Source organism: Gopherus evgoodei, chromosome 2 (assembly GCF_007399415.2).
Source record: "Gopherus evgoodei ecotype Sinaloan lineage chromosome 2, rGopEvg1_v1.p, whole genome shotgun sequence".
Taxonomy (NCBI): domain Eukaryota; kingdom Metazoa; phylum Chordata; order Testudines; family Testudinidae; genus Gopherus; species Gopherus evgoodei.
In genome coordinates, this window is record NC_044323.1 from 76,246,564 (window position 1) to 76,273,861 (window position 27,298).

Genomic DNA, 27,298 nt, shown 5'->3' on the forward strand with positions numbered 1-27,298 from the left:
AATGCAAAATTTTGAGTAATTCATTTAAACTATAATACAGAAACTTATTTCCTGCACTCCTCAGAAGCAGTGCAAATGCTTGGGGGAGTTGAGGTAACAGAGGAACTGAGGGAGAGGGAAGGATCCTGGGAGTGAACCTGGAGAGTTGCTGGGTGTGGGTGGGAAAAGTATGGAACAGGGTTTTCTTGTGTCGGGGGGGTGGGGTTGTTGGGGAGCTGGGGAGTCTCCCCTATGCAGACCCTGACCCCTAGTCTGTCCCATTCAGTCAGCCACGTGTGGCCCCGCAGCCCTCCTCCCATTTAACCACTGGCACAGCGCTGTCAGCCCACTAGCTTCTGAGCCCCCAACCCAGTCCCCCCAGCCCTTCTGACCCAATTCTGTCTGTGTCTCTCTCCCCCCCGCCCCCGCAATATCCCGTGCCTCCTAACTTGGTTCTGTGGGCAGGGTGCTCTGATGAAAACATCTAGCTGCTGGCTATTACTCCTGGTGCCACAGCAGCCTCTGGTGGGCAAAAAGGGGAACTGTAGCACTTCTCAGAATGTATTTTCTGTGCAGGGGGAAAAAAAATTCTGCACCGAACATGAATTATGCATGTGCTCAGTGGTGCAGAAGTCCCTGAGGAGTATAAACTGCACTTTAGGAAATGTTACTAAAGTGAATTAACTTCAGATAACATTTTATTATTTGGTGGTATTAATAGATTACATGAAGCAAACACAAGCTACCTGTAATAACATTCCTTAATTGAAAATGTACAAGACTACTCGTTAGACATCTATTGGACTTGAATGTCTCTTATCCATTGAATGGAAACACCAGAACTCGAGTGAGTCCTGAATCAGACTTAAGTAGTTTGAAATAAGCAAATGAGGAAAAAACAAAAACTTACAACACCAATTATATCTGTAACTGTGTTTAACTCTTTATTTCAAGGAAGAAAAAAAAAAAAAGCAATCTTTGGGTCAAATCCTGAGATGTGCTGAGAACCTAAAAGTTCTGTTGGCTATAGCTCCCACTGAAGTCATGTGTAACACTGAAGGATGTTGCTTTTCATTGGACTTGAACATCCTGGAATTTTGACATGGGATTTGCTGTGTTGAACTGTGGGTTTGTGAGATACATTCAGCATTGTTACCACATTATTTGAGGCTGCTTTTTGGCAACCCCAAGTGTTCAAAAATCATGAGTCAGGCCTCAAGAAATAATCCTATTTACTTAAAGAGAATGAGATTTAAAAAAAACCAACACATTGAGTTCTTATTTGCCTTGTAGTTTTTGAGCCTTTAGGGTTCACACTTTCAAGCTTTTCTCTGCAACCATGAAGGCTAGAAATGTGCTGGTTTTTTAAATGAAAGCTGAGTTTCATGAAATCATGAGATTCCAGGAGCTAGGGCCTAAAGAAAATAATCAAATACACATGATTTTATTGTGAATCTTTCAGCGCTGGCATCACTGCCATTGACTGCACTTTTCAGCTCCTCCTGTCTGGCATGAGAAAAGGATTGAGCATAGAATCCTAGGACTGGAAGGAACCTGGAGAGGGGGTTGGATGGGTTGGGGGTTCTGAGGGGTGCAGTTGGGGGCGGGAAGTGGGATGGGGTGGATGGGGGCAGGGGCCAGGCTGTTTGGGAAGGCACAGCCTTCCCTACCCAGCCCTCCATACAGTTGCACGATCCTGATGTGGCCCTCAGGCCAAAAAGTTTGCCCATCCCTGACAGGTGTTTAATATGCATGGATGTTCTAGCACAGGGGTAGGCAACCTATGGCATGCGTACCAAAGGTGGCATGCGAGCTGATTTTCAGTGGCACTCACACTGCCCAGGTCCTGGCCACCTGTCCAGGGGGCTCTGCGTTTTAATTTAATTTTAAATGAAGCTTCTTAAACGTTTTAAAACTCTTATTTACTTTACATACAACAATAGTTTAGTTATATATTATAGACTTATGGAAAGAGACCTTCTAAAAACATTAAAATGTATTACTGGTACACGAAACCTTAAATTAGAGTGAATAAATGAAGATTTGGCACACCACTTCTGAAAGGTTGCCAACCCCTGTTCTAGTAGGACAATAGGGTCACACTTGGGCCTCTGGGACTAGGGACATGGTTGCCTTGGGATGTAGATGTTGATTACTAAACTGGTGTTTGATAAGGTATTACCTTTTATCTTGTCCTGCTAAACGTATACCCATTTAGCACTTTTGGACTAGGCATTGTACTTGACTTCTTGGAGCTCTGAATGTACTGTTTGTTGAAGTTGTGCTTGGAGACAGGAAGAAATCCACTTTTGTATACCTCCTCACGAGAGTTGGGGACGTCACAAGTTGATTAATCAACAACTGGATTTCAAGTAAAGAGAGAGTGCCACTGACAAGGTCAACACTGTGTATGATGGAGGAACTGGAGGAAGAGGGTCAGATTTCAGGAGGGACCTTGTTTGGTGTGCCACCTAAAGGCTCAAGTTGGGGCAAGCTACCACCAGACAAATGTAACAATGGTTTCTATACATGCTCAATAAAGATAACTTTCCTAAAAATGCCTGCTTGCCTGCCACATCACTTATTTTTAACATGATGACAGTGATTTGTCTGTAAGAAGCTGCAGAGCACAGCAGGTAGCAGCGTGAATCATCGCACACATCACCCCCAGGTGCCCTGATTATTGCAGACAAGAACCTAGCCCAGGTTTGGACCTGAAGGAAGCAGTTGTTTGAGCTATACACAGATCTTGCCAACCAAGATGAGGAGTAAAGGAAGAAATTAATCTTGTGTTATCTCATGTGGGAGCATGGTAGAGAACTATAAGCCAGACTGAAGCGCACAACTGCCTCAGAAGTAGCAGCTGTTTGGAGCTGTACAGACCATTGTTCTCCCAAGTGCAATGAAACTGTGAAGAAATTATGCACCCCCACAAAGGACAAATATGAGGGGGAAGGAACAGATCCCTGTGTGAAAGCGTTATGGATATTGGTGACTACGTGCAATGCTGAAGATTTGGCAGACTTCCTCACTTGGGCTGAATGGGTTGTGGCACAAGGGACCACTGCCTGCCTGAGCTGTTGCTCCATGAGGGGATCTAATCTCAAATAGATCTCTGGACATGGCCTGTGCAGCAGACGACTCAACACAGGATAGAAAACTGTAGGAGTTCAAGCACCCACAGTGCTGCATGCTATGAGGTGGAAAAAGGAAGAGCAGGCCAGGACCAGGGTAGTCAGGGGTCTGTACCCATAGTGAGTTGCATTTACTGTGGTAGATAGTCTAAGTGGGTGAAACAAAAGTGCCCTGTGCTCAGACAACATCAGTGTGGGGAAATGGAACAATTTTTTAGCTGCATGTGCAAGAACAGAGTTGTGCACTGGAGGGATTACAGTAGGGTCATACAGAAAATAGGTGGTCATTTCCATTCTGCAGTTTTCTGTCAGAGGAAGCAAGTGACACAGTACAACTGCTCAGCCAAAGAATTACCAGCTCTGGAAGAAGGCACTCCAGAATGGATCCAACCTCTGGAAAGACACAGGAAAAAGTGAACTAATGGAGTTGTAAGTAGTGCAGTGGCTCCCAGATCACATGAGGTGAACACTCAGTAGGGACAAGTTTTATGACAAAACTGCAAGTGTCTACAAACCAACAGAGTGGAGAAGCACAGGAAATCACTGCATGTGAATCATTGAAATGCCACAAGTACCAGAGAGCATAGACACTGAGACTAATTCTGTGGACAGTCCTTCAGAGTAGGAGGAGAATCGAGAGAACCGATATGGAAAAGGGTGAAGGAGGCAGAAGTAGTGTGATCCAAGTTTGGTCACCTTTGAAGAAACTACATTATCTTGGGAAGTGTAGGCCTGATTGAGTCTGCTGTAAAGATGTGGCTCATCTAGGCTAAGTGCAGTAATCTGTGGCCTACAGGTGTTTTGTGGAAACAAAAGTTCATTAGCTATTGTGTGTTGGTTTATAAAATGTAGGGGATGGGGAATGTAGTATGAGTAGAATTAGAAAAAGAGGCTCACGTTGCTTAAGATCACACGAGTTTGGTGGGACACCAGGGACTAAGGAGTACAAGCTGGTGCAAGATGATACTAAATAAACACAGGCCACTCAGCTGGTTACACAGGCCTCTATACATGATTAATAAAGATCTTCTGACAAATACCTGCTTGTTGGGTCACTTTAATGAAACAAGTACCAACCTGTGCTAGGAATATAGTCACATTAGCTAGTACTGCTTAGTGTTTTGGGGATTACATACGCTAGGATCACCCTGCACAAGAATAACAAACTAATTTCCAAGGTATGCCATTATTCCTGGAGATGACATACTAGGAGTAATGTTTTTGAGAATGACACTGACGTACCACTGTAATGTGTCATTCCCATAAATGCCTCTTTTTCTAAAGATGTTAATTCAGAGTGCAACAGTTCAAGTATCTGTAGATATAGATAGATATATGAGGGAAAGAAGAGTATGGGTAAATGGCTGCATTTAATTTTTATTTTTTATTTTTCTAATCATGGTTTTCCAATGCAATTTGTTTAATCTCTGTTTGCCTGGGGGAAGGAAAAAACCCAAACATTGTGCTAGCAGGTGTTGATTCTGCTAGGAAAAGGTAAAATGGACACTAACTCATTGAGGTGGGTGTCTAATCTCCTCACCCAGATTTAGAGAGACAGGACCTGTAGCAGCAAAAGCCAAAAAGAAAGGTGTGGGCTGAACTTCGTGTTTGTAATTTCTGTGTTAATAAAACCAAACTCTGAAAGCTAGTGAATGTTAGGAGAGCAGGTTAGGAATATTAACTCTTTGCATCTTCACTTAGCTGTGTTTGAATGCCCAAGAAGGCATATCTAGACCACCATTGAAAATTGACTTTTAGGGTACATCTGCATAGCAATTAAATACTCACAGTTGGCCCGGGTCAGCTGACTCAGGCTGCTTGGTTGTAAAATTGCCATGTAGATGTTCAGGCTTGGGCTGGTACCTGAGCACTGGGACCCTAGGAGGCGGGAAGGTCCCAGAGCCCTGGCTCCAGCCTGAGCCCAAACATCTGCACTGCAAGTTTCTAGCCCTGCATCCTGAGCCCCATGAGCCTGAGTCAATAGCCCAGGCCATGCCACAGGTCTCTTATTCCAGGGTAGATATTCCCTCAGTATCCTTATTTTGATTTACATTCTCTTGACTGAAGTTTCTTCATGCTAGAAGGTTGTTTTTATAAGCTAAGTGTTTAGTTCTTCATCAACACAAGGCCCACTGAAGCTGTTGCAGAGCATCACACACACACACATTACTGATTTACGACTTTGCTCCTGGGATCATCAGTGTCAAGTATCCCACTGAGCTTTTCTTTGTTCTCCCATGCTAGATTGACGACTCTTGTGTTTATCACAAAAAGCAGACTAGCTCTGGAACTTCTTTGCAACTCTTTTGGCATAAAAATCAAATTATGGGGCACTGAATCAAGAAGGTCCTTTAAAAGTATTACTGAGCTGCTATGCCTGGAGCTTATTTATATGCCTGTCAAGTCTGTCTAACTAGTTTTAACTCCTCTGCATTAATATTTTGCACTTACATAGACCCTTTTATCCCAGAGGATCCCAAAATCCTTTGCAAACATAAATTATGGAACTGTGGTAGTAGTTCTTAATAGCTTTCCACTAAAAGCTCAATTCCAGTCTTATCTTACCTTCCCTTTCTCAAAGTATGCCCTTTTTCTCTCAAAATTCCACATTTATGGTCTTTCTGAAGCTCATATTTTAATCAAAATTTAAGGCGAATGAGGGGAGAAAAGGTTTCTGAGATATGAGACTTTGGAAAATGAGATGTAATTCACTTTTTGAAAATTATTCAATAGTTCCTAGAAGCTCCAAGAGCTAAACACTCGATAAACGTAAAGGGAGAGATGGTCTCTGCCCCATCTAAATAAGGCTTCTAAAAGTCACTGGTTAATCCATATATAAAAAACTTCTGTCTCGATTATTTTAAATTTGTTTTAGTCCTATGATCTCATCCAGACTACTTCAGATAAAATTGGATACTTATTTTAGGAGTTAATTGCTAGCGCTATAGTTGGTTTTTTTTGGTTTGTTTTGTTATGCTGTCAAATAAAATAAAAATACTATTAACCCTATTTTACAGATGAGGAAACTGCGGCGTGGACAGATTAGGTGATTTGCTTAAGGTCATGCAAGAAGTTTGGTATCGAACCCATGTTTTGTGAGGCTAATCCTGTGCTTCATTCCCTTTGAGAATGAAGGCCAATTTAAAGCTGGTCAAAAAACAAAACTTGTTTGAAAGACCAATCTCCAAAAAGTTTTTACAGAAACTCATTGAATTACTATGACTTTTTTCAAAGATTGAATTCTAATTTTTAAAAAAAAAATTCATCCAAATTTTGAAAAATTTGGAAAGAGAAATAAGAGATTCATTCATCTATCTATCTAAAAATAATAAGAGTGAGAGATTCATTAGCCTCTCCCCCAGCATAAATATAATTACCCACTCCAGTCCATATGTCTTGTTAGCTGTTCTAACCAGGCCTGCCCTTGGTACAAAGTAATCTATTATTTAATTAGTCTTAATCTATCAGAAAAAGACATGGTGGCAAAAAGGCCTGATTAGAAGATAAAGCTAGACAAATTCAGACAAGAAATACATCTCAGATTTTTTAAAAAATTTAATTAACCATTGGAACAATTTATCTGAGGATGTGGTAGGGTTGCTACCACTTACACTCTTTAATTCGAGACTGGGATATCTCTTTCTAAAAGACATGCTATATCTTAAACAAAATTTATGGGTTTGATTCAGAAAGTACTGGGTGAATTTCTTTGGACAGTGTAATATAGGAGGCTGAACTAATTATTATAATGACCCTTCCTGTCCTTAAAATGTATTCATCCAAATTATTCCAGAAAAACAAGTAAAATATAGAATGTGTACAGCAAAGCCACCCATTCCCACCCTTTCTACATTGTCATTTAGTAATCCTCAATGTTTTCATGAAGGAAAACAATCTTTAAAGGTGATGGCAAATAATTTTTTTGCCGTGTATTTTTATGGCACATGAATTGCAGTATAAGTGATGACAGTAAAGATTTATAATTCTGAGCCTGAAGCATCATGAGCATGGTGTCACATTTGAGTGGCAAATATTTAATACTTGTTCTAATCTCGTCTTCATGGAGTGTTATGAGAATAGATCCATAAATGCTCAGATATTTCAGTTATAGGGGCATATATAAGTACCTAGATAGGCAGGAATAGGCCCATATCCAGACTCGCTTTCACATTTGTTCTCTCCCTTTACATATAAAGCTAGCTTATTTTTACAAGAGGAACTATGATTGAGCTTTGGGGGTGATGTGATTTCCTTTTGCTTGGCACAGCAAGTCTGACTGTGGGTCAGGATAGAGAGAGAGACAATCTGGAAATGGAAAGATCTTTGTATTTAATCACTCTTTAAAAAGCAAAGTAACAAATTATTCTAAACAAATCATATTTTAAAGGTAGAATACAGTGATAGGCTTAATTAGCAGATACTTGCTTTTAATTTTCCATTATATCATAGACAGCTTTGTAGGGGTAGAAAAAGAACAGTTATTCCCATAAAATATTTGTAAAGGTTTTCCTATATTAAGAACTGTTGAGATCCATGAAACAATACTGGTTTCCGCTAAATATAGGCATCTCTATTTACATGGCCTAACAGGAAGGTGGAGATTTAAAAATAACAAAGAATCAGTGACTTTATTAATAAAGCAGCTGTATAGAGCATTGTTCTCTTGAAGAAAGTTTTTTAAATATTGTTTAAACAAAGCTGATTGCATAAATAAAGCTCAGCTCTTCAGTCACAAACCACCATTGTTAGGAATTCTTTTAAAAAGAACTGTGCTAATGTATATACAAACACTTAATGGCAAAACTGCGGCAAAGAGAGAGAGAGAGAGATCCAAAATAACTATTGCTGGAAGAATATAGTGGGGAGGAAGGGGATTGGCGAGGGGAAGAAGTATTATTGCTGTAATTATTTCTCAATTTATCGTCAGAATAAGTGGAATAGGAAGCAGGAGGAGCCAGCTTTTCTTGTAATATATATAAAAAATCTTTAAAATAATCTAAACCAGTTTCCACCACCTAATTAAGAATGCAGTTGTGATTTACATCCCAATGGGAATTCAGTATCCTGAATATGCATATGGGGGTGGGTGGGGGGAGGAAAGATACGTTTTATAACATAGGCTCTTAACAAGGAAGAGGGGGATGGGGATGACTGCCAACAGCCAGATGTAATTAGGAGGGACAAGATCAAGGAAAAAGAACATATCTAGGAACTGTTAGTCCTTTCCAGTTATACACATTTAATAAAATATGCCATATTCCCTCAACAAACAGGAATTGAATACTTCTAATATTCCAATTTTTGTAAAAGCCATATGCAGCCAAAAGCACATTATCCCATTTCCTTAAAGGAGAGTAAGTTGCAATTTTAACCTTCCCTACCCCCAATTTAGAACCTCCTCTGCACACACAATTTGCCACCAGTAATTTAACTTAACAAATTTTTATAAACCATCCAATTTTTCCATTGGAAATGTTAGGGGAATTCATTCCCAGCATGCTTCTGAAAGCCTCTAGAAAACTCTGTAATGAATCTGTGTTGCAGACCACATGCACAGAATTTGTGTGCATCACAGATGTACACCCAGGGATCTTGGACCAGAACCCTGGTCTTCATCTCCAGAAGTACAGCCTCTACCACTTGACCTTAGGCTCTGATACTGCTCCTGCAGAAACCTCTGTATCTTCTCTGTGGGCCAGTACTAGAAAAACATTTATACACTTAGTCATACACTCAAAGCTAGTACATTACACCTATCCTATCTTTTATTTAATCTTCAGGTCATCTTTCTCAGCAGTTCCAGCTGAGACTAAAAACCTTTGAGTTTCCAATGTGAGAACTCAAACTTTGTATGGCAAGAGACTCTTTCTAAATGTGGAAAAAAATAAATTTCTATCCAAACTCCACTCCAAATCCAACTCTCAAAATGAGAGGTAAATATGGAATTTTTACAAGTTGCCTGTGCGGCTCTTCTTTTTTGTTACACCTGGACCTTTTGCCAATGATGTTCCCGCACTGGCCAAACTAATAAAAGGCAGTGGCTTAAATATCAATGTTGTCCGTCACCTAGCTTGCAAGTAAAGGGTTTTCAGCTAGCCATTGAATGTCCACTGTCGCTACCTTTGCAGAGAAGCAGCTGTGTGAGCTCTTTCCCTCACTACCAGGGAGGAGCTGATAGAGCCCACCAATGTACCACCTTCAAGCATGCATTATACTTGTATTGCATGGAGATATTTAAGAATTAGTGCTGATCCTGAACAAAATCATGTGATATAGATTCAAGTTACTGAAGATGGGAGTAATGACAAGTCAGCTCACTAAATTGAAATATAATGTGTTTTGTTCTTTGGAGAAACCAGCTACAACTTTGGAATGAAAATGACAATGCATTTTGGAGATTTATGTTAAAAATAAACAAATTCAGGTGCTGCTGCTGTTTTTTACTTCATCTTACTTTTTTAAACCTGAATTTTCTAATGTGCGATACCCTTTTCCCCCTCAATTTTTCTTGAGACTGGAGCTGTTTGTACCAAATCTGTGTTGCATGCTCTCTTCCATCAAAATCACATCAAGGGTATGTATAAATACAACACTTATAAAAAATTTACATATGGCATATGTATGTAATATGCTATAGAGCAGGGGTAGGCAAACTACGGCACGCATACCGAAGGCAGCACGCGAGCTGATTTTCAGTGGCACTCACACTGCCCGGGTGCTGGCCACCGGTCTGGGGCGCTCTGCATTTTAATATAACTTTTAAATGAAGCTTCTTAAACATTTTGAAAACCTTATTTCCTTTACTTTACATACAACAATAGTTTAGTTATATATTATAGACTTATAGAAAGAGACCTTCTAAAAACATTAAAATGTATTACCGGCACACGAAACCTTAAATTAGAGTGAATAAATGAAGACTTGGCACACTACTTCTGAAAGGTTGCTGATCCCCGGGGTGTGTGTGTGTGTAAAATCATGGTGCTTAGTAAAAATCTTTAAAATCTACCTTTGGAAACACTAAGGAGAGAATTTCAGCACAAGGTAACGGTGCTGAAATTTTTATTTATTTTTATTTATTTTTGGGTCTAATATCCCTATCTTGCTTTAAATTTGTTTCTCTGCCACTAAAAAGCAAAGCATAACAGGTTACTTTTAGTTTTCAGGAGTTACTCACTGGAATTCCTATCATGAGCTGCAGCCCACAATATTTGCCTTACTAATACCGTTTCACCCAAGTGTGTCAGGAAAATGTAGCTACACTAAAAGCTAAACTCTAAATCAGTCAGATTAATCACCTTCTCCTTAAGTAATCTACAAATGTGAGATGGGGGAAGGGGGATTGTAATTACCATAGTGACCCACTATGGAGGTGGAAGAAAAAGGGAGGAAGCACTATTCCTTTCATTCACATCTGTCATGATCATTAGGGAATGGACCAGACAATCGCCTTGTAATAAGGTCAGGTTTAGAGATTAATAGGGATGGAAGCTACAGCATTCTAAATGTTCTACCACCAAGTGCCCTTCCAGAGGGGGAGAGGGGAAGAATAGTGCTTTTCCCTATGAAATTGACCGTTATTCATCAGCAACATTCCACCCCATCCCTCTTGCTTTTTGCATTCAAACGTGTCATAGATGAGCGTGGTGTTGATGGCAATATCAATTCACTTGTAATTAGTCACCTGCAGTTTAGCCTTCTATATTAGAAAATGAACTGCTGTCAAGTCTAAATGATCTGTGAGGATCCATTCTTTATGCGCCCCAACTCGAAAAATATTTTGCTGGATACTGAGCTCTTTGGGCTAGAGACCAGGCCTTATTCTTTATTTTGAAAAGTCACGAGTGTCCTATCTAAATATTTAATAATTAATACTGCAATGTTATCTAAGGTCTTGTCTACACCGCCTCACAGTGTGACCTGCAGAGCTCACCAAAGTGGTGCATGCTAACTGCCCTGTGTGAATGCTGCTGGAGGGAACTAAAAGGTAGCTAGTTTACATTAATGTAGCCCTCTATCAAACAGTCCAGGGTTCTGGGAGACAGGGAGTCTGGTCTGGGAGGTCTCTCTGGTGGGAGGGGTGGTGGGGAAAAGAGTCCTAACCAGTCTCTCACCCCGGACCAGCCCTTGAAGAGGGGTAAAAAGCAGTAATTGAAGCTGTCAGTGACCAGCCAGATTAGGGGCTCCCGCTCCTGGGCCCCCTCCCCGCCATACTCAGCTCTCTATTTCCCAGAACCCTGGGCTCCCATCTCCACTTCTGAGCCTGCTCCGGAAGGAGAGATGGTGACTTGGCAAGGACGCTCAAGTGAATTTATATTAGTGTCTATGGCTGGGGGTGGGAGGCTGATGCGTGCCCCCCCCTTGATGCAGAGGTGCAACAAGACTTTTCTGAAGTAGTGGGGACATGTCATGCCCTGATGCAAAGTTTGAGCCTCATTAGGAAGACCTGATCCCTGTCTCCAAAAAAGCTTATAATCTAAGGCATGTGACTTTTTATAGTCCTTCGGGTGAATACTTAAAATACTATATATAATTGGGAGTGACTTTCTGTTTTGTGTGTAGAATTATTAATTTTATATACAGGGCTGTTCCCCCAAGAGGACAACCAGCTTGTTAAGTAGCTAATCAAGAGACCGCCATTGCAGAAAGCTGTGAGGTGCCCCACTCCCCTTAGCAAAAATAATTGCTTCAGGATTTTGATGCATACTGAATGCTGATTGGCTGGTGAGGAGGGACTGATTTACAGTACTTTGTACTGTGAAGAACTTGTATTAAATTTCACATTTAACAATAGACTGATTTGTATGAGGCTTAGAATAGAAGATGGATAGGCTGAGCAATTGTATCACTGTAGCTGATTAGGAAAATATCTCACTGTCATAATTTACTCTGGAACTCTGACACTGCTCCAAAAGAAATATAAATTAAATGTATACTTAAAATAGATTTTAAGAAATTTTCCCTCTGGAATTTGATCACGTGGTTTTTACTGTACTTAGTTTAATTCCTGAAAGCTCTTTTCTCCAAGATAATGACTTGATCAATCTCTAGACTGATCTCTGGTTCATGTATTCAGTATGGACAGTCTTTCATCCACATTTTCACAGGGGAGATTATATATAATCTCATGCTCCCATGAGGAAATGTGGATGAAAGACTGCCCATACGAGATATATCCAGTTCCACGAAGGGACTTAAGTGCTATGATGCTTAGCACTGAAATGCCTAGCTTTCCGACACCTAGAAAATCACAGGAACAAAACTGTGATCCACAAAGCCTAAGTTAGGCACCTAGCCTCCCTATACACTGAGTGGGGCAAGATAGAATGCCTTAGAATGCAATCCACAAAAGCCAGCACTGTAGGTGGGGAGCCATTTAAACTACCCGATGGGAGATGCCAGCCAGAGGGGTGTATCTTAAGCCCTGATCCTCTCATGAAATCACCTAAGGGCGGTGGGAGGTGCTTGTTCCCGCTTAGCGATCCACAGACAAGAACCTGTCTCCTGGAGTCAGGAGGCTTAGGCGCTTAAGTATTGCGGGAATGTGGTCTTATTCTGTTGTATCTAGTTTTTTGATCTACATACAGTAAGTCATACATACATATATACATGTAAACTGCCACTTATATATTACAGGTATTCTAAGACTTGGCTCTGAATTTTTTTATAAAAATAATTCTAGTGTTTTAAAGTAGTGTTTTCTTTTAACAGAGAAGAAAAACTGTCACTCTTTCAGTGCTATACTAAAATGTTCCAAAATCTTCCTTAAAAAAAGAGCAGTGATTGTGCTCCCTCTAGTGGATAAACAAGAAGTTGTTTTTATGTTACATACAATCCCAAGAGGATGGTGGGAATTGGATTAAAAAACCCTCCTTGGAGAAGCTATTTGAATAGTGTTTCTGAGGGAAAAAAACATTATACAATATCTAGCACACATCTGCCTCTCCCCACCACCCAAATGTCACAGGTACCCCTTCTGTGTCCCATCTTGTATGAAAAATAAAGGACAAAGGTGTTTTTGTTTTGGGGGGATGGGGCTTAGGGGCAACATCCTACAAAATTGCATTTTTGATACAGGATGGTGTGTATCAATGTCTGACCCATTCTGTTAACATTGATAGGAAATCTACTCTTAAATCAGATCAAATAGTCCCTGTTGGATACAGGTTGTGTGGGATGTTTACCATAAAATAAGGGAAGTCCCTGAAAATGCAGAATTGGTGGTCTTTTGTCACTATGTAGTGGCCCAGTGGACTTCAGACTCTCTAGTTCTCCCCTCCCCAAAGGCCAGAAATATGGACCGAGGGTGCCACAGGGCAACCAAGATGAGTGAGTGACAGCTCCCCAATGGAAGAGGAGGAGCTACCAGGACTTTCTTTCCCCAGTGGTGTAGGGCCTGGGGAAGAGGAAAGGCGAGTGGGAGAGGCAGATTAGCTTCAGCTGCCCCTGCTGTGTCTCAGCTGGCAGATTTGGTCTCAGGAAAGAGATCTGGTGCCTCATTTCCTCCCTGCTAGATTCAGGCCATGTCTAGGTTTCTTGCATGTTAGCAGCTGCAGGAAATCATTCCTCCACCAAATGAACAGACCTGCTGGTTGCACATCAGGGTCTTCCCATTGTGCCGTCTGTCCATACTAGTGCTGACATTGTATGTATCCCACAATGCACCTGCATATGGGAGCCCTTAAAGGATCCCTTGGATGCACTTCTGGGATGGAAAAGTGTGATAAGTTTCAGGAACTGTGCCACCCTTTTCATTTTATGAAACTGGGTGAAACCTGGACTTTCCCCCCATTGTTTCTGCTACGATGAGTGGGGGTTTTTTGGGAGAGGGGGTTGTGTTGGGTGGGTTGTTTTTTTAGGGTGTCTGAACAGCGATTTTAAATTACATTGCTGAGCCAACAAGTGAATGCAAAAGGGAAATGACATCCATTTTATTGAGAGAGACAAGGTGGGTAAGAGATCTTTTACTGGACCAACTTCTGTTGATGGAAAGGAGAGGCTTTCAGTCTTCACAGAGGTCATCTTCAGGGCTCACCAACAGAAGTTTGGTCCAATAAATGATATTTCCTCTCCTACCTTGTCTTTCTCATATCTTGGGACCAACACAGCTACAACAGTACAAGCCATGAAAGATACCAGTTTTAAAGTGGAGCATTACAGCATTTGTAACATGGGTGTCATAGGGCAGTTCAAGGATGGTACATTCACATAATCCACTTCTTGCTTTTTAGTAAGTTTGCTGTTGTGATTGTGTGTGTGTGCGCTCACTCGCTCTCTCACATGCACAGATTCAGTCTCATATTTCCAGTATAGCTGTAAACAGCCAGATTTAGCCATCCAAGTTCTAACTCATACATAGTTTCATCCTTGATGGCACCCATGACATATGACTAGCTGCTTGTTATACCAACAGTGCTACAAAACTTTTCATTTAAAAAGTGGGTCAAATCTTCATACTTAGGTGCCTAATGTTGTCTGATTTAGGTTATGTCTACACTATGCGATTATTCCGATTTTACAGAAACCGTTTTTTAAAGCAGATTGTCTAAAGTAGAGTGCACGCAGCCACACTAAGCACATTAATTCGGCGGTGTGTGTCCATGTACCAAGGCTATCGTCGACTTCCGGAGCTTTGCACTGTGGGTAGCTATCCCATAATTCCTGCAGTCTGCCCTGCCCATTGGAATTCTGGGTTGAGATCCCAATGCATGAGGGGGCAAAAACAGTGTCGCGGGTGATTCTGGGTAAATGTCATCACTCAATCCTTCCTCCATGAAACCAACGGCAGACAATCATTTCACGCCCTCTTTCCCTGGATTGTCCTGGTAGATGCCATAGCATGGCAATCACACAGCCTGTTTAGCCTTTTGTCACTGTCACCGTATGTATACTGGATGCTGCTGACAGACATGGTATTGCAGTGCTACACAGCAGCATTCATTTGCCTTTGCAAGGTAGCAGAGACGGTTACCAGTCCTTTTGCACTGTCTGCTGTCATGGGTGCTCCTGGCTGGCCTCATTGAGGTCGGCTGGGGGCTCATGGACAAAAATGGGAATGATTCCCATTCTTTATGTTTTGTCTAAAAATAGTCAGTCGTTCCTAGAATATGGGGCAAGTCTACTAGAGAAACAGAGAGCACAGCTGCTCTGGGTCAGAGCCCCAGATATCCCACAGAAATGATGGGCTGCATGCTATTCTAGGGGGTGCCCCTGCAACAACCCCACCTGTTGCTTCCCTTCCTCCCACACCCCTCCTGGACTACCATGGCAGTGTCCCCCCATTTGTGTGATGAAGTAATAAAGAATGCAGGAATAAGAAACACTGACTTTTTAGTGAGATTAAATGAGGGGGAGGCAGCCTCCCGCTACTATGATAGTCCAAAATCTTCATTAGACATGAAGGGCGGGCGGGGAGGAGCTCAGCCTCCAGCTGCTAGGATGAGGATGGTTACCAAGCCTTTTGTACCATCTGCCTCTCCAGGAGAAGCTTAAAGAAGGGAATGACGGGGAGTCATTCCCATTTTTGCCCAGGCGCTCCCGGCTGACCTCACCGAGGCCAGCCAGGAGCACTCACGGGATGATGACGGTTTTCAAGCCTTTTGTACTGTCTGCCATCAGGAAAGGGAGGGGAGGGGATGCTGCTGTTCAGCGCTGCACCACCGCGGCTACCAGCAGCATGCAGTAGACATACGGTGACATTGAAAAAAGGCGAGAAACGATTTTTTTCCCTTTTTTTTTCTTTCATGGGGGTGAGGGGGTAAATTGACGAGAGATACCCTGAACCACCTGGGACAATGTTGTTGACCCTTCAGGCACTGGGAGCTCAGCCAAGAATGCAAATGCTTTTCAGAGACTGCGGGGACTGTAGGATAGCTGGAGTCCCCCCTCCTTCCCTCCCTCCATGAGCGTCCATTTGATTCTTTGGCTTTCAGTTACGCTTGTCATGCAGCACTGTGTTGAATCCCTGCTGTGGCCTCTGTCTGGAGAATTTTTCAAATGCCTTAGCATTTCATCTTCTGGAACTGAGCTCTACTACAACAGATTTGTCTCCCCATAAAGTGATCAGACCCAGTATCTCCTGTACAGTTCATGCTGATCAGTGCTCCACGCTGGGCAAATAGGAAATGAAATTCAAAAGTTCACGGGGCTTTTCCTGTCTACCTGGCCAGTGCATCTGAGTTCAGACTGCTGTCCAGAGCAGTCACAATGGTGCACTGTGGAATAGCGCCTGGAGACCAATACCGTCAAATTGCGGCCACACTAACCCTAATCCAACATGGTAATGCCGATTTCAGTGCTACTCCCCTTGTCAGGGAGGAGTATAGGGATCAGTATTAAGAGCCCTTTATATCGAAATAAAGGTCGGACGGGTGCAGGGTTAATTCGGTTTAATGCTGCTAAATTTGGTATAAATGCATAGTGTAGACCAGGCCTTAGTGAGGTGGTGGCTTCAGCAGGCACTGAAGGTACAGAAAATCAGGACACTCATTTAGGGATACATACGTAGGTGCCTAATTTTAGGGACCCAAGTTTGAAAATGTTGGCCTTGTTACAAAGTCCTTTCCTCCTTATGGTGTCTGCTTGCTACTTAGACATACAGTATTAATATATTTTGTATGTTTAACCAGGGAACAGCTAAACTGTCACAACATTTGAGATCATAGGTAAAATCCTAGACCTTAATGCACATTGAGGAAAAATTACCTGCCCATATGATGTACTGCAGAGCAAAATCCCTACATCTTATTAGAACTGGCAAAACAAGACCAAACTCACAAAGCACTTACCGTTTACAGCCCGTAGCCTCTCTCGCTAGTTCACACATGCATTGGTTTCTTCTTTTCATGCTAACTTTTTTCAGAATTATCTTTTGCTCCAGGATGCCAGAGTTGTTATAAATAAGCCTGTTCTGTATTAATGATTTCTAAATTTAAAGCAAATATTTTAGCTAATATTACACTCCAGAGTATCTAGTCATAATCTGCTGTGTTCTCAAGTATGGAGCTTTCAGCCCTCTGTCTCATGGTACATCTGAAGTAGTTCAGTCCTATATTATTACATACACACTGAGTTAAGCAATGTGAAAAGGCCCCCTATGTGCCTTGGTTGCTGTTCTCTTTTTTACGGTCTATCTGTTGTTGGTGAAATTCTGTACTCTGACACACGAGATAGCGTTTGAGGATAGTCCAGCTCTACTTGGCTGAGATTTGTTATCTAGTCCGCAGGAGGAACTACAAAAGCAAAGCATTCTGTGCTTTAGCAGATGCATGAGTGCAGCCAGTTTCTAACCAATCCACTGAAAGAACAAGTGCCCCAATGTCAGGGACAAACAGAATATTATGAGACGGGCTCTCATCATTGCGGAAACTCTTAACTACTTAGCATGCTGAGCTCAATATGAAGATGGGAACAATGAAAGGGCTCGTTCTAGTCTCTCTATCCTAGATATCTATGTTGTTTTGACTTCTTAGATGTTTTGCTAAATGCTGACTGCCACTAGGAACTCAACCAATTTACAGTACCAATCTACATCTGCAGTAACCCCATTTGCTGTATAACTTAACAAAACAGAGTTATGGTTCCCAGTGTGAGTCAGTGACCATGAAATGATCTGACCTTTTATTCTAATCTAGACCTCTGAAATACTATTTCAGTCTGTCAGCTCCTATAATATACAGTAACTGTTTCCTGATCCAACTGAAAATGTCAAATATACTCCAATACTAAATTATTGTCATTCTGATTAATATGAGCAAATAACCTTTTTAGAGTGTATATCTTACAAGTTTCCTGGAATAATATCTGTTCTGCATCTTAATTACTACTTAAACAAATTGCTTTACCACTGATGGGGACTAGCAAAGGAATAATAAAATACAAATTCAAAATCCATTCTTTGAAATGCATGCCAAACAAGAATTAAAATGCATAGGTTCCTGAGAGAAGTGAGTAATATCTATTAAAAATACGCTGGAAAAACAGTGATCAGCCAAAAAAGAATACAAACTAGCTAATATGTTTTGCTAGGTGCATTTTGTGATTGTATAAGATTAACATCCTTGATAACCTGAAAGAAGTTTTTTAAATAATATACTGTTTGTGTGTATTTTTTTTTTAACCATAGCACAAACGATTTTATGTAGAAAATGGGGGTCCCATCATTGGTCATCCTATGTATGTTGAATTAGGCCTTAGGAAATATTTTTGTAAGAAACAAAAATATGCAAAAAACAGTAAGGCCCAAATCTGCAAAGGGACTTTGACATTTGCTGAGCATTGTGGTGCCTAGAAAATCGCAAGAACACTGTGATCCACAAAACCTGAGTTAGGTGCCTAGACTGCTGTACAATGAATCGAGAGAGATAGGCACCTTAGAACAAGATCTGTAAAATCAGCACGTTTGTTCGGGAGCTGCCTAAGCAGCTAAGCAATAAAGATGCCAATCGGAGAGGATGTGCTAAGCTTCGTCCCTCTCAGAGATAGAAGCTGGTTGGCCGGGGCCCCCCATGTGATGATGGGTGGCTCTCCCTGGGGGTGCTGGCCTGAGCAGCAGCGCGCATGCCCAGAGGCAGAAGCATAGGCATCTACAGGGTTACGCAGCAGCTATGGGGGCATTTTGCAGATCAGTGATGCCTAAAAATGGGATGCAAGTGCTTTAAAATGAGACTTAAGGTGTGATCCATGATTGTTCTTAGGTGCTTAGTGCCTATTTTAAAAGCTGTCAGAAACTAACACACTTTTGGCAAGTAGATAATGCTGTATTCTTATCAGGTTTTTTTGGGCTCTTCCTCAATGTTTTTGTTCTTGGTATGTTGCCAATAATTAGGTCCATGTTTAAAATGGGGTTCAGACAATTACTTGTTAAACCTATATCACAATTATTTATTGATATAACTTTTCTAGGTAATAAATTTTGAATAGTGATGACTAGACACAAAAATACATTTTGTACCCCAAGAAAGAGAAGCCGATAATGAAATTTAATTGGCTAAACAGATTTTTAAAGTGTTTGCTGTATTAGCATTTGATTGTTGGTATTAATGTAATCAACTGTAGTTTGTGCAACTTAAGGCATTAGATAACTGAGTTGCTGCAGCTTGTAGAGTGTTGTCAGAACTAGAAGTATAAAGAACTATCTGAAACCTTGATATTCAGCTGGTAACATTTATAAAAGGATAACGATATAGGGTGTCCAGATGTCCCATTTTTATAGGGACAGTCCTGTTCTTTGGGACTTTTTCTTATGAGGCCTGTTACACACACGCACGCGCACACCCCATTTTTTCACAGTTGCTATCTGGTCACCCTATAGATACAGATCTAGAACTAGTCTGTTAATACTGCTTGAAATGTTTGTTGGGCAATGCTGACCTCCAGTGGTAGGAGATGCTAATCACAGGTTGTTATATCTTTCTTGGAGAGATATTCCAGGACTAAGTACAGTACTTTTTTAAAAGCCACTATGGATGTAGACGCCGTCTACACCAACATTCCACACAAAAATGGACTATAGGCTGTCAGAAACAGCATCCCCAATAATGTTACGACAAACCTGGTGGCTGAATTTTGTGACTTTGTCCTCACCCACAACTATTTCACATTTGGGGACAATATATACCTTCAAGTCAGTAGCACTACCATGGATACCTGCATGGCCTCACAGTATGCCAACATTTTTATGGCTGACTTAGAACAATGCTTCCTCAGCTCTCGTCACCTAACGCCCCTACTCTACTTGCTCTACGTTGATGACATCTTCATCATCTGGACCCATGGAAAAGAAGCCCTTGAGGAATTTCACCATGATTTCAACAATTTCCATCCCACCATCAACCTCAGCCTGGACCAGTTCACACAAGAGATCCACTTCCTGGACACTACAGTGCTAATAAGCGATGGTCACATAAACACCACCCTATACTGGAAACCTACTGACTGCTATACTTACCTACATGCCTCCAGCTTTCATCCAGACCACATCACACGATCCAAGTGATTTTATGGACTCAATTCTGCACCATTGAAGTCAGTGGGAGCATGGCCACTTAATTGCATTAGAGCAGGAACAAACCTGATGGAAGTGAAATTGTGGGGAAACTATCTGATTCTTCTGCATTTTTCCCAATTGTATAAATATGCAATAGGCAGGAGAAACATCATCTTGTTCCATTTCTCCCTATTAGGTGACTTGCCGGGGAGTCTGAGTGGTGTGGAACAGGGAAGAAATCAAAATTCTTTTCTTTTAAAATATAAGAAATTTAGGTCCAGATTCTGGCCCTGCTAAAATTAATTATTTACCATTGTGAAGAACTTAAAATTATATTCTTCTTTGTAATTGAGGTTTTATAATTTATGGGCAACTCGCAAAAATGTATAAATGGAAAAAATCTCAATATAAGAAATGTCACTTCACTGATATTGCTACGATAACAAAACGTACATTGGTGCCCTATAGCTAATAAGCTAGTATTCAATCACAGTTACTAACATTCACCGTAATACTGTCTCCCATTATTTCTGTGCAAGAATGTCAGTCTATCTTCTTTTCCCTATTCTGGCAAATATCACACATCAGCCTACTCAGGTTTTAGTCTCTTCAGTTCCATAAAATACTTTGAGAATTTTACTTCTTTCCATTATTTTAATTATTGCCAGGAGTGACTTCAATTACGTTCCATTTCCCTGCCTCCTCCACTCTCTCCTCTCCCCATCCTCCAATTTTATTAAAAGGAGCAATTCGGAAAGAAATGAACCATCTCTTCAATAGCTACAAAATCACATTAACTCATGCCTTCTTTAAAGGATGTTTGTGCCCATATTTCTACCTCACAACATCCAGTCCAATACATCTCTTAGTTAGAATTTTTTATTGTAGCATACAAGAGACGGGCAATGCCTTTTCCACTGTACGGTGTTGACTCAAAGGTCCTTAGGGATGTTGCTTGAAAACTACATTTCTAAAAGTATGTGTGTTCTAAATCTATATGATTTTTTTTCCCTCCACAATCTTTACAGGTGCTAGGGCTGCTGGTATGGACACTGATCGCTGGAACAGAGTATTTCCTGTATCCTGCCTTCGGCTGGGTGATGTTTGTAGCTGTATTTTACTGGGTTCTCACGGTCTTCTTTTTGATCATCTACATGACAGTGACCTACACTAGGATTCCCCAGGTGCCATGGACCACGGTGGTAAATATGCACAATCTTTGTTGTTGCTGCGTTTGGTTTTTTAATTGTTTAGTTTGTACAAGAGAGAAGACGACATTGATGTACTCCATAATTGTAGTTAAGGAACTATAATGTGCTTTCACACTTCCTTTTTTATTTATAATTAATATCTGTCCATGTTCCTGACACTGGCTGTTGTCACATCATTTATCTAAAGCTTGGTCTACTGCAAAACCCCTTTCCTCACACCCAGACTAGGTAGGGTGTACCCTGGAGATCCTTCTGTCTTCATTTTCACTTCTTCCCATTCCTAGACTGCAACACCCACTTTCTCACTCAAAAGACCAGGGGAGCAAATTCACTGTGAAGTTATTGCTACTCTTACTACGTGGACTAACCAGCAGGAATATCCATATTGTGTAGTACGCTGTCAGGCTTTATTTGCCTAACCATCATGGTTCCTTTAACTCCATTTCGTTTTGGTCATTGGTCTATCTAATGTCTTATTTTCCAAGAATGGAAATGTGTACCTGTTAAACATGCTATAATACAATGTGGCTCTTTGTCCCCTTGTAGTGGCTAGACCCCATATGGAGTTTTGACTCTAGCCTCTGAGCTAATGGACCTGGCTCTGTAGGTAAGCCGTAAAGGACCCTTGTTGAATCATCTATAGGGCTTGTACCTAGAACCTCTGGATCTGAAAGCCTGAGCCTGCACTTTTTGAGATAAAGGACCAAGTGATGGACTCATAGGCAGCAGCAGACTCATAAACGCATATATGGTCTAGCAACTAGAGGGGGACATAGTGCTGCAGTATATTTGTGTGAACTACTTTAAATTGCATGCCAGTCCAACCTTCTCTCATTAAATCCTTTCTATTAGTAGTTTATCCTGTTCACAGTAAATCTTGGGCAGGTAGCAATTAAAAAAAAATCTGAACACTTCTGTAATTCCTGGGTAACTGAAATCCAGATCCTAGTTTGAGCAATCCCTAGTAGAAATGGCGGTATATTTGTTACAGTCAAGACTTCCATAACAAAGATACTTACTTTAAAGAAAACAACAAAAAACCTAGAAGCCTTTGTTACCCCAACCAGCTGCTACTCAGCACGACTCCTTCATGAAATATTATAATTTATTGTAGTATGTGTCTAATATATTATTTTTATACTTAAAGATCATTAAATGGTTTTAAACCATTTTATTGTAATATAAAGATATTTTACTTTCACATGACAAACTTGCTATTAATTAAAATATTGTTTGCCATGGCTATTAAAATCTTAAGAGTCAGAGTATTACTTTTTGCCATGACTTTCCTGTATGTTGCCATGAGAAATAACTTGCTGTAGCAATACTGGTCTGTAGAACTAGGATTATGTACAAATAGCTTTTATATTTTCAAGTTTCATGAGCAGCACTTGTCTTTACAATTATAACACTGTTACAGTACTGCTGTAAAATAATCCAACATTTTAGTATGTTGATGTGTTTAGAGATTTTATTTTTTAAATTACATTTGGCATGAATGTAGTCAAAGGTAAGACAGCTGCCATCAATTTGGATCGTTTTGGTAACTGCCTCCATTAGTTTTATCTATTAGCAACAGAATCGGGCACGGTAGTAACTTGCAGATCAGCAGAACTGATCTCAAATATGTCAAGTTGTCTACCACCTAGATGTCTGCACTTGTTTATAGAGCCAAGTGTTCCTTGCTGTGAGACGTTTTCAACCTGCTTTACAGATAAGATTATTTAGGTGACCAGAATGGCAGCCTACCTCCGTGACAGAAGAACTTTAGAGGGAAGAAGTAGGGGCAGGGGACAAGTGCAAATGCTTGGAGTCCCCCTTGTTTTGCACAGTGGTACTAGAAGAGCTTTGTGATATGACCTATGAATTCATTAGATTAGGGGTCAGCAACCTTTCAGAAGTGGTGTGCCGAGTCTTCATTTATTCACTCTAATTAAGGTTTGGCGTGCCAGTAATACATTTTAACGTTTTTAGAAGGTCTCTTTCTATAAGTCTATAATAGATAACTAAGCTCTTGTTGTAAGTAAAGTAAATAAGGTTTTTAAAATGTTTAAGAAGCTTCATTTAAAATTAAACTTAAAATGCAGAGCCCCCTGGACTGGTGACCAGTTCCTGGGCAGTGTGGGTGCCACTGAAAATCAGCTTGCATGCTGCCTTTGGCACACATGCCGTAGGTTGCCTACTCCTGAATTAGACCCATGCTACTTGTGGTTGGTCAGGAGAAATACAGTCTTGGGTCTGCTTCCAGTATAAATTGTTAATGCCTCCCTTTGGAGGGCAAGATGCCAGCATATCTCAAATTAGGTGGGTTTTTGTTTTTCTCTATACTCCAGAAATTGTCTCCTGAGGGGATTGTTAGTCCAAAGACACATTTATTGTATTCAGTGTCCAAACTTTAATATGGATTCCTATTTCATAAATTAATTCATTGTAGGGTAAGTACATCACCTAACCATGTAAGATGCAGTTACTCTACTGCAAATTAACCTAAAGACATCTGCTCCAAAATTGTCTGCCTTGTATGTGTGTGTTCTTCACCAAGAATAACGAATGGAAGACTTTAAACTGTGGTAAATTTGGATTTAAGAAGCAGGTGGTAACTTGAACCCTTTGTTTTGGATAATATATTGGCAACAGAGGTACAGTAAACTAAACTTGCATTCAGCTCCATTCTTCCCCACAATGTTATCTCCCAAAGCAACACTTTACAAAAATGATGATCTTCCTTCCTTTTATACATGACAAGATACTGCAGGGATTTGCAGTTTTCTAGGATAATTGGGTCTCTTTGGAGGAAAAAACAAAAAACTAACAAACCAGCTTTGAAGACTTGGAAATAAAGGGCCACTTCATGAAATTCCACCTGAGCGTGATGACTCATGGGATCCAGTCATTAAATTGGTGCCTTGATACTATATTAGTGCAAATTGAAAGCATCTGAATAATACAAGACTAAAACAAAGATGATTATATGTTTTACACATTTGTAATTAGACAGGATAAAATCAATTCATTTAATCCTAAATCCTGGGCCCCAGGGCTCCACCTGAGTGGCAAGGCTGGGCTCTCTGCTTAAGTGTGTGAATAAGTGCTGCTTCCCCATCACCGCATGGAATGGCAGCAGACATTCTGCAGCTGTGACTTGTACTGCAATTCTGAAGCTGCAGTAGCTTTTGTGAATTCTGCCAGGGTCAGTGACTGACTGGTGAATTCAGTAGCCTGTGCCCTCTCCCTAGCCCCTGTGGCAACATACAGGGAGCTGCAAACAGTGTGCAGGGGCGCCCATGTAATATTGTGCTCACACAAACACTCAGCCATTGGAGCCACACCAGATATATCTGGGTACATCTTTGACTGTGGTTTAGGGGACAGGATGTTCACAATAACATCTTAAAATGCAAATGTACCGCCTAAAAGTCGATGGGAGTTGGGTGCACTCAGGATTGGTTCTGAAGAGACAGTTTGGAACGCCTGCTGTTGTGAATTTACATAGAGTACATCATAATAATTCCAATCCAATGTACCCTCAATCAATTAATTAGAAGGACAATATACAGATTGTAAAAGGACATGTTCATTAGCCTTGTATAAGTAGTGTTTTCTTACAGGGCTTAACTTCCTCTAGTATTGATCTTGAAATATTGAGTACTTAAATGATGACAAATTTAAAAACACCCCCACTCTTTTTTTTTTTTTCTTTTCTCTCTCAATCTGAAGTAACTTCCCCTGCTTAGTCTCTTGCTCTGTGAATCGGAAGTTACTGTGGGCTCTGTGGGTAGAGCAAAGTAGCACACTTTGTTTTTAGGGTGAGGAAATGTCTAGGCTGCTACCTTTCTAAAACCTAGCTAGCCAGTCTAGGAGCGTGAGGAGGAGTGCAGCCCAAAAGGGATCTCCCTTCTGTCCAGGGGCAGCCCTAGACTAGCTGCCAGCAACTGGCACCCTAGGCAAACCATGTAATCGGTGCCACCACCCCCAAGACCCAAGGGCAGATCTAGGCTGAGGTTTTTGATAAACTGGGAAACATTTGGCCCCTTTTTTCCTTTGAATGTTTTTTTAAGTGTTTTTAAACAGAGGTGTAATTATTTGGTTTATCCATCCATCCAACCAGTGTTTCTGAGATCAGATAAAATAGAGACACGAAATTTTCAGAATAGAGTTGCTCATGACAGCTAGATGATATTTCAGTCCAATTTCAAATAAAAATGCATGAAAAATGTTAATTATTTTTATTACAAATCCAAAATCATCTATTACACTATCCTGCTTTAACTGCCATTACCACCACATCCAATATAGAAAGAAATAAGAAAACTCTTCAATGAACTTTAACCTGTATTTACAAAACACTCTGAATAAAAAACTCTGTTGCTTTTAAAATGTGACTAGTCACTAGTTCTTTTAGATCCAGTTTTCCCGTTATTTCATGCTCTATTAACATTGTGGCAAGTCCAACAAGTCTCTCTTGCACCATTGTTGAACACAGATATGTTTTTATCAATTTTAACTTTGAGTCACTATGTTCCTCACTAGCTATGGAAACTGGCAAAGTTAAAAGAACATGTAGAGCTATAAAAATGTTTGGAAAACTGTCTCAATTTATTTTCACAAACAAACTTCAGTACTCCTTCAGGAGTAGAATGTTTTCTAACTTGTCTTAAAAAAGCTTGAAGCTCGCTACACAAATCTGTAGCATCAGTGTCTTTTGAATTTTTATGAGTCAATGCCAACTCCAGTTTTATACAAAATTCTCTTATCTGTTTTGCTGTTTTCTTTTGCAAGCTGTGGATATCATGTAGAAAGCCAAATACTGACTCTAGCTGCTGGATCTGTTGAAATCTTTCATCAACCAAGTGACTAGCAGTATCAAAGACTGCAAAGTAGAAAGTCACTTTGAACCTTTGTTTTGGGTTCTAAACGGATGTCTTGTCCTTCATACGAAAACTGCTGTTTCTTTTGTCGAATACGAACTGGCTCTGGTTCAAATTCTGTCAGAAAGTCTATTTCTTCAGCATGCTTGAGATAATCTGTGTTCTTTCGAGCCCTTCATAACTTCTGAATTCCTCCAGAATATTTTTAGTTTACTGCAGTTTTTGAATAGCAGAATGTATGTTCAAGTTCTTTTCCTGAAGCTGCTTACTGGTGAGGTTAATCTCGAAAAGGATATTATATCACAACATGAGTGAAGTCACAAATTTGAACTTGGAAAGGCCATTTGCAAGAGCTTCTGCATCTGAAAATGCCATATTGCCAGATAATCCAGTAAGATAGTATCAGAAATTTCAGTTAGGGCATCAAAAATGTTTCCAAGTTCATAGCGAAGAGGCTTCAAAGTATCAATGCGAGTCTCCCATCTTGTCTGACTAAGTGGTTTTATAGTTAGAGAATTCACATGGTGAGTCAGAATCTCCCAATGGTGTGTTGAGCCTAAAAAAAACACATAAACGCATTGCACCAGGTCAAAGAAACTTGCCTTCTAGCAGCATCATTGATGACCAAATTCAGAGAATGTGTACTGCAAGGAACAAAAAAGGCCCTAGGATTGATTTCCATCATTCTCCTTTGCACACCATTGTCTTTTACCCTTCATATTACTCCCATTATCATAGCCTTGGCCACGTAAATTTTCAACAGATAATGACATTGTTTCAAGCTCCTGTAGAATAGTTTCAGTCATAAATTCTCCAGTCGTCTCCTTCAGTGGTATGAAACCCAAAAAATGTTCCTTTATGAGCACTTCAACATTATCTTCATCTGCAGACTTTTCCATATCCACAAAATGAATGATCATCCTCATTTGTTCAACATGACTCACATCTGGTGTACAGACCAGTATTATTGAAAAGTATTTTTCAGAATGGGCAGCTTCTACAATTTTTCTTTTTAATGGCATTTGCTAGGCTTTGAATCAGTTCATTCCTCATATTTTTCTCCTAAGTAATGAACCTATGTTTCATGATCAGTTATTTTACGTAGATGCTCCTTCTTGA

General features: G+C 40.5%; 1 protein-coding gene across 1 annotated transcript in view; it reads left to right on the top strand.

The window, feature by feature from the left end:
* Positions 1–27,298, top strand: part of CMTM8 (CKLF like MARVEL transmembrane domain containing 8) — a 46,338-nt gene that overhangs the window by 12,398 nt on the left and 6,642 nt on the right. Inside the window, exon 2 of the mRNA XM_030551013.1 lies at positions 21,129–21,302. Within this exon, the coding sequence (XP_030406873.1) occupies positions 21,129–21,302 (174 nt within the window). The remainder of the gene's footprint in view (positions 1–21,128; positions 21,303–27,298) is intronic.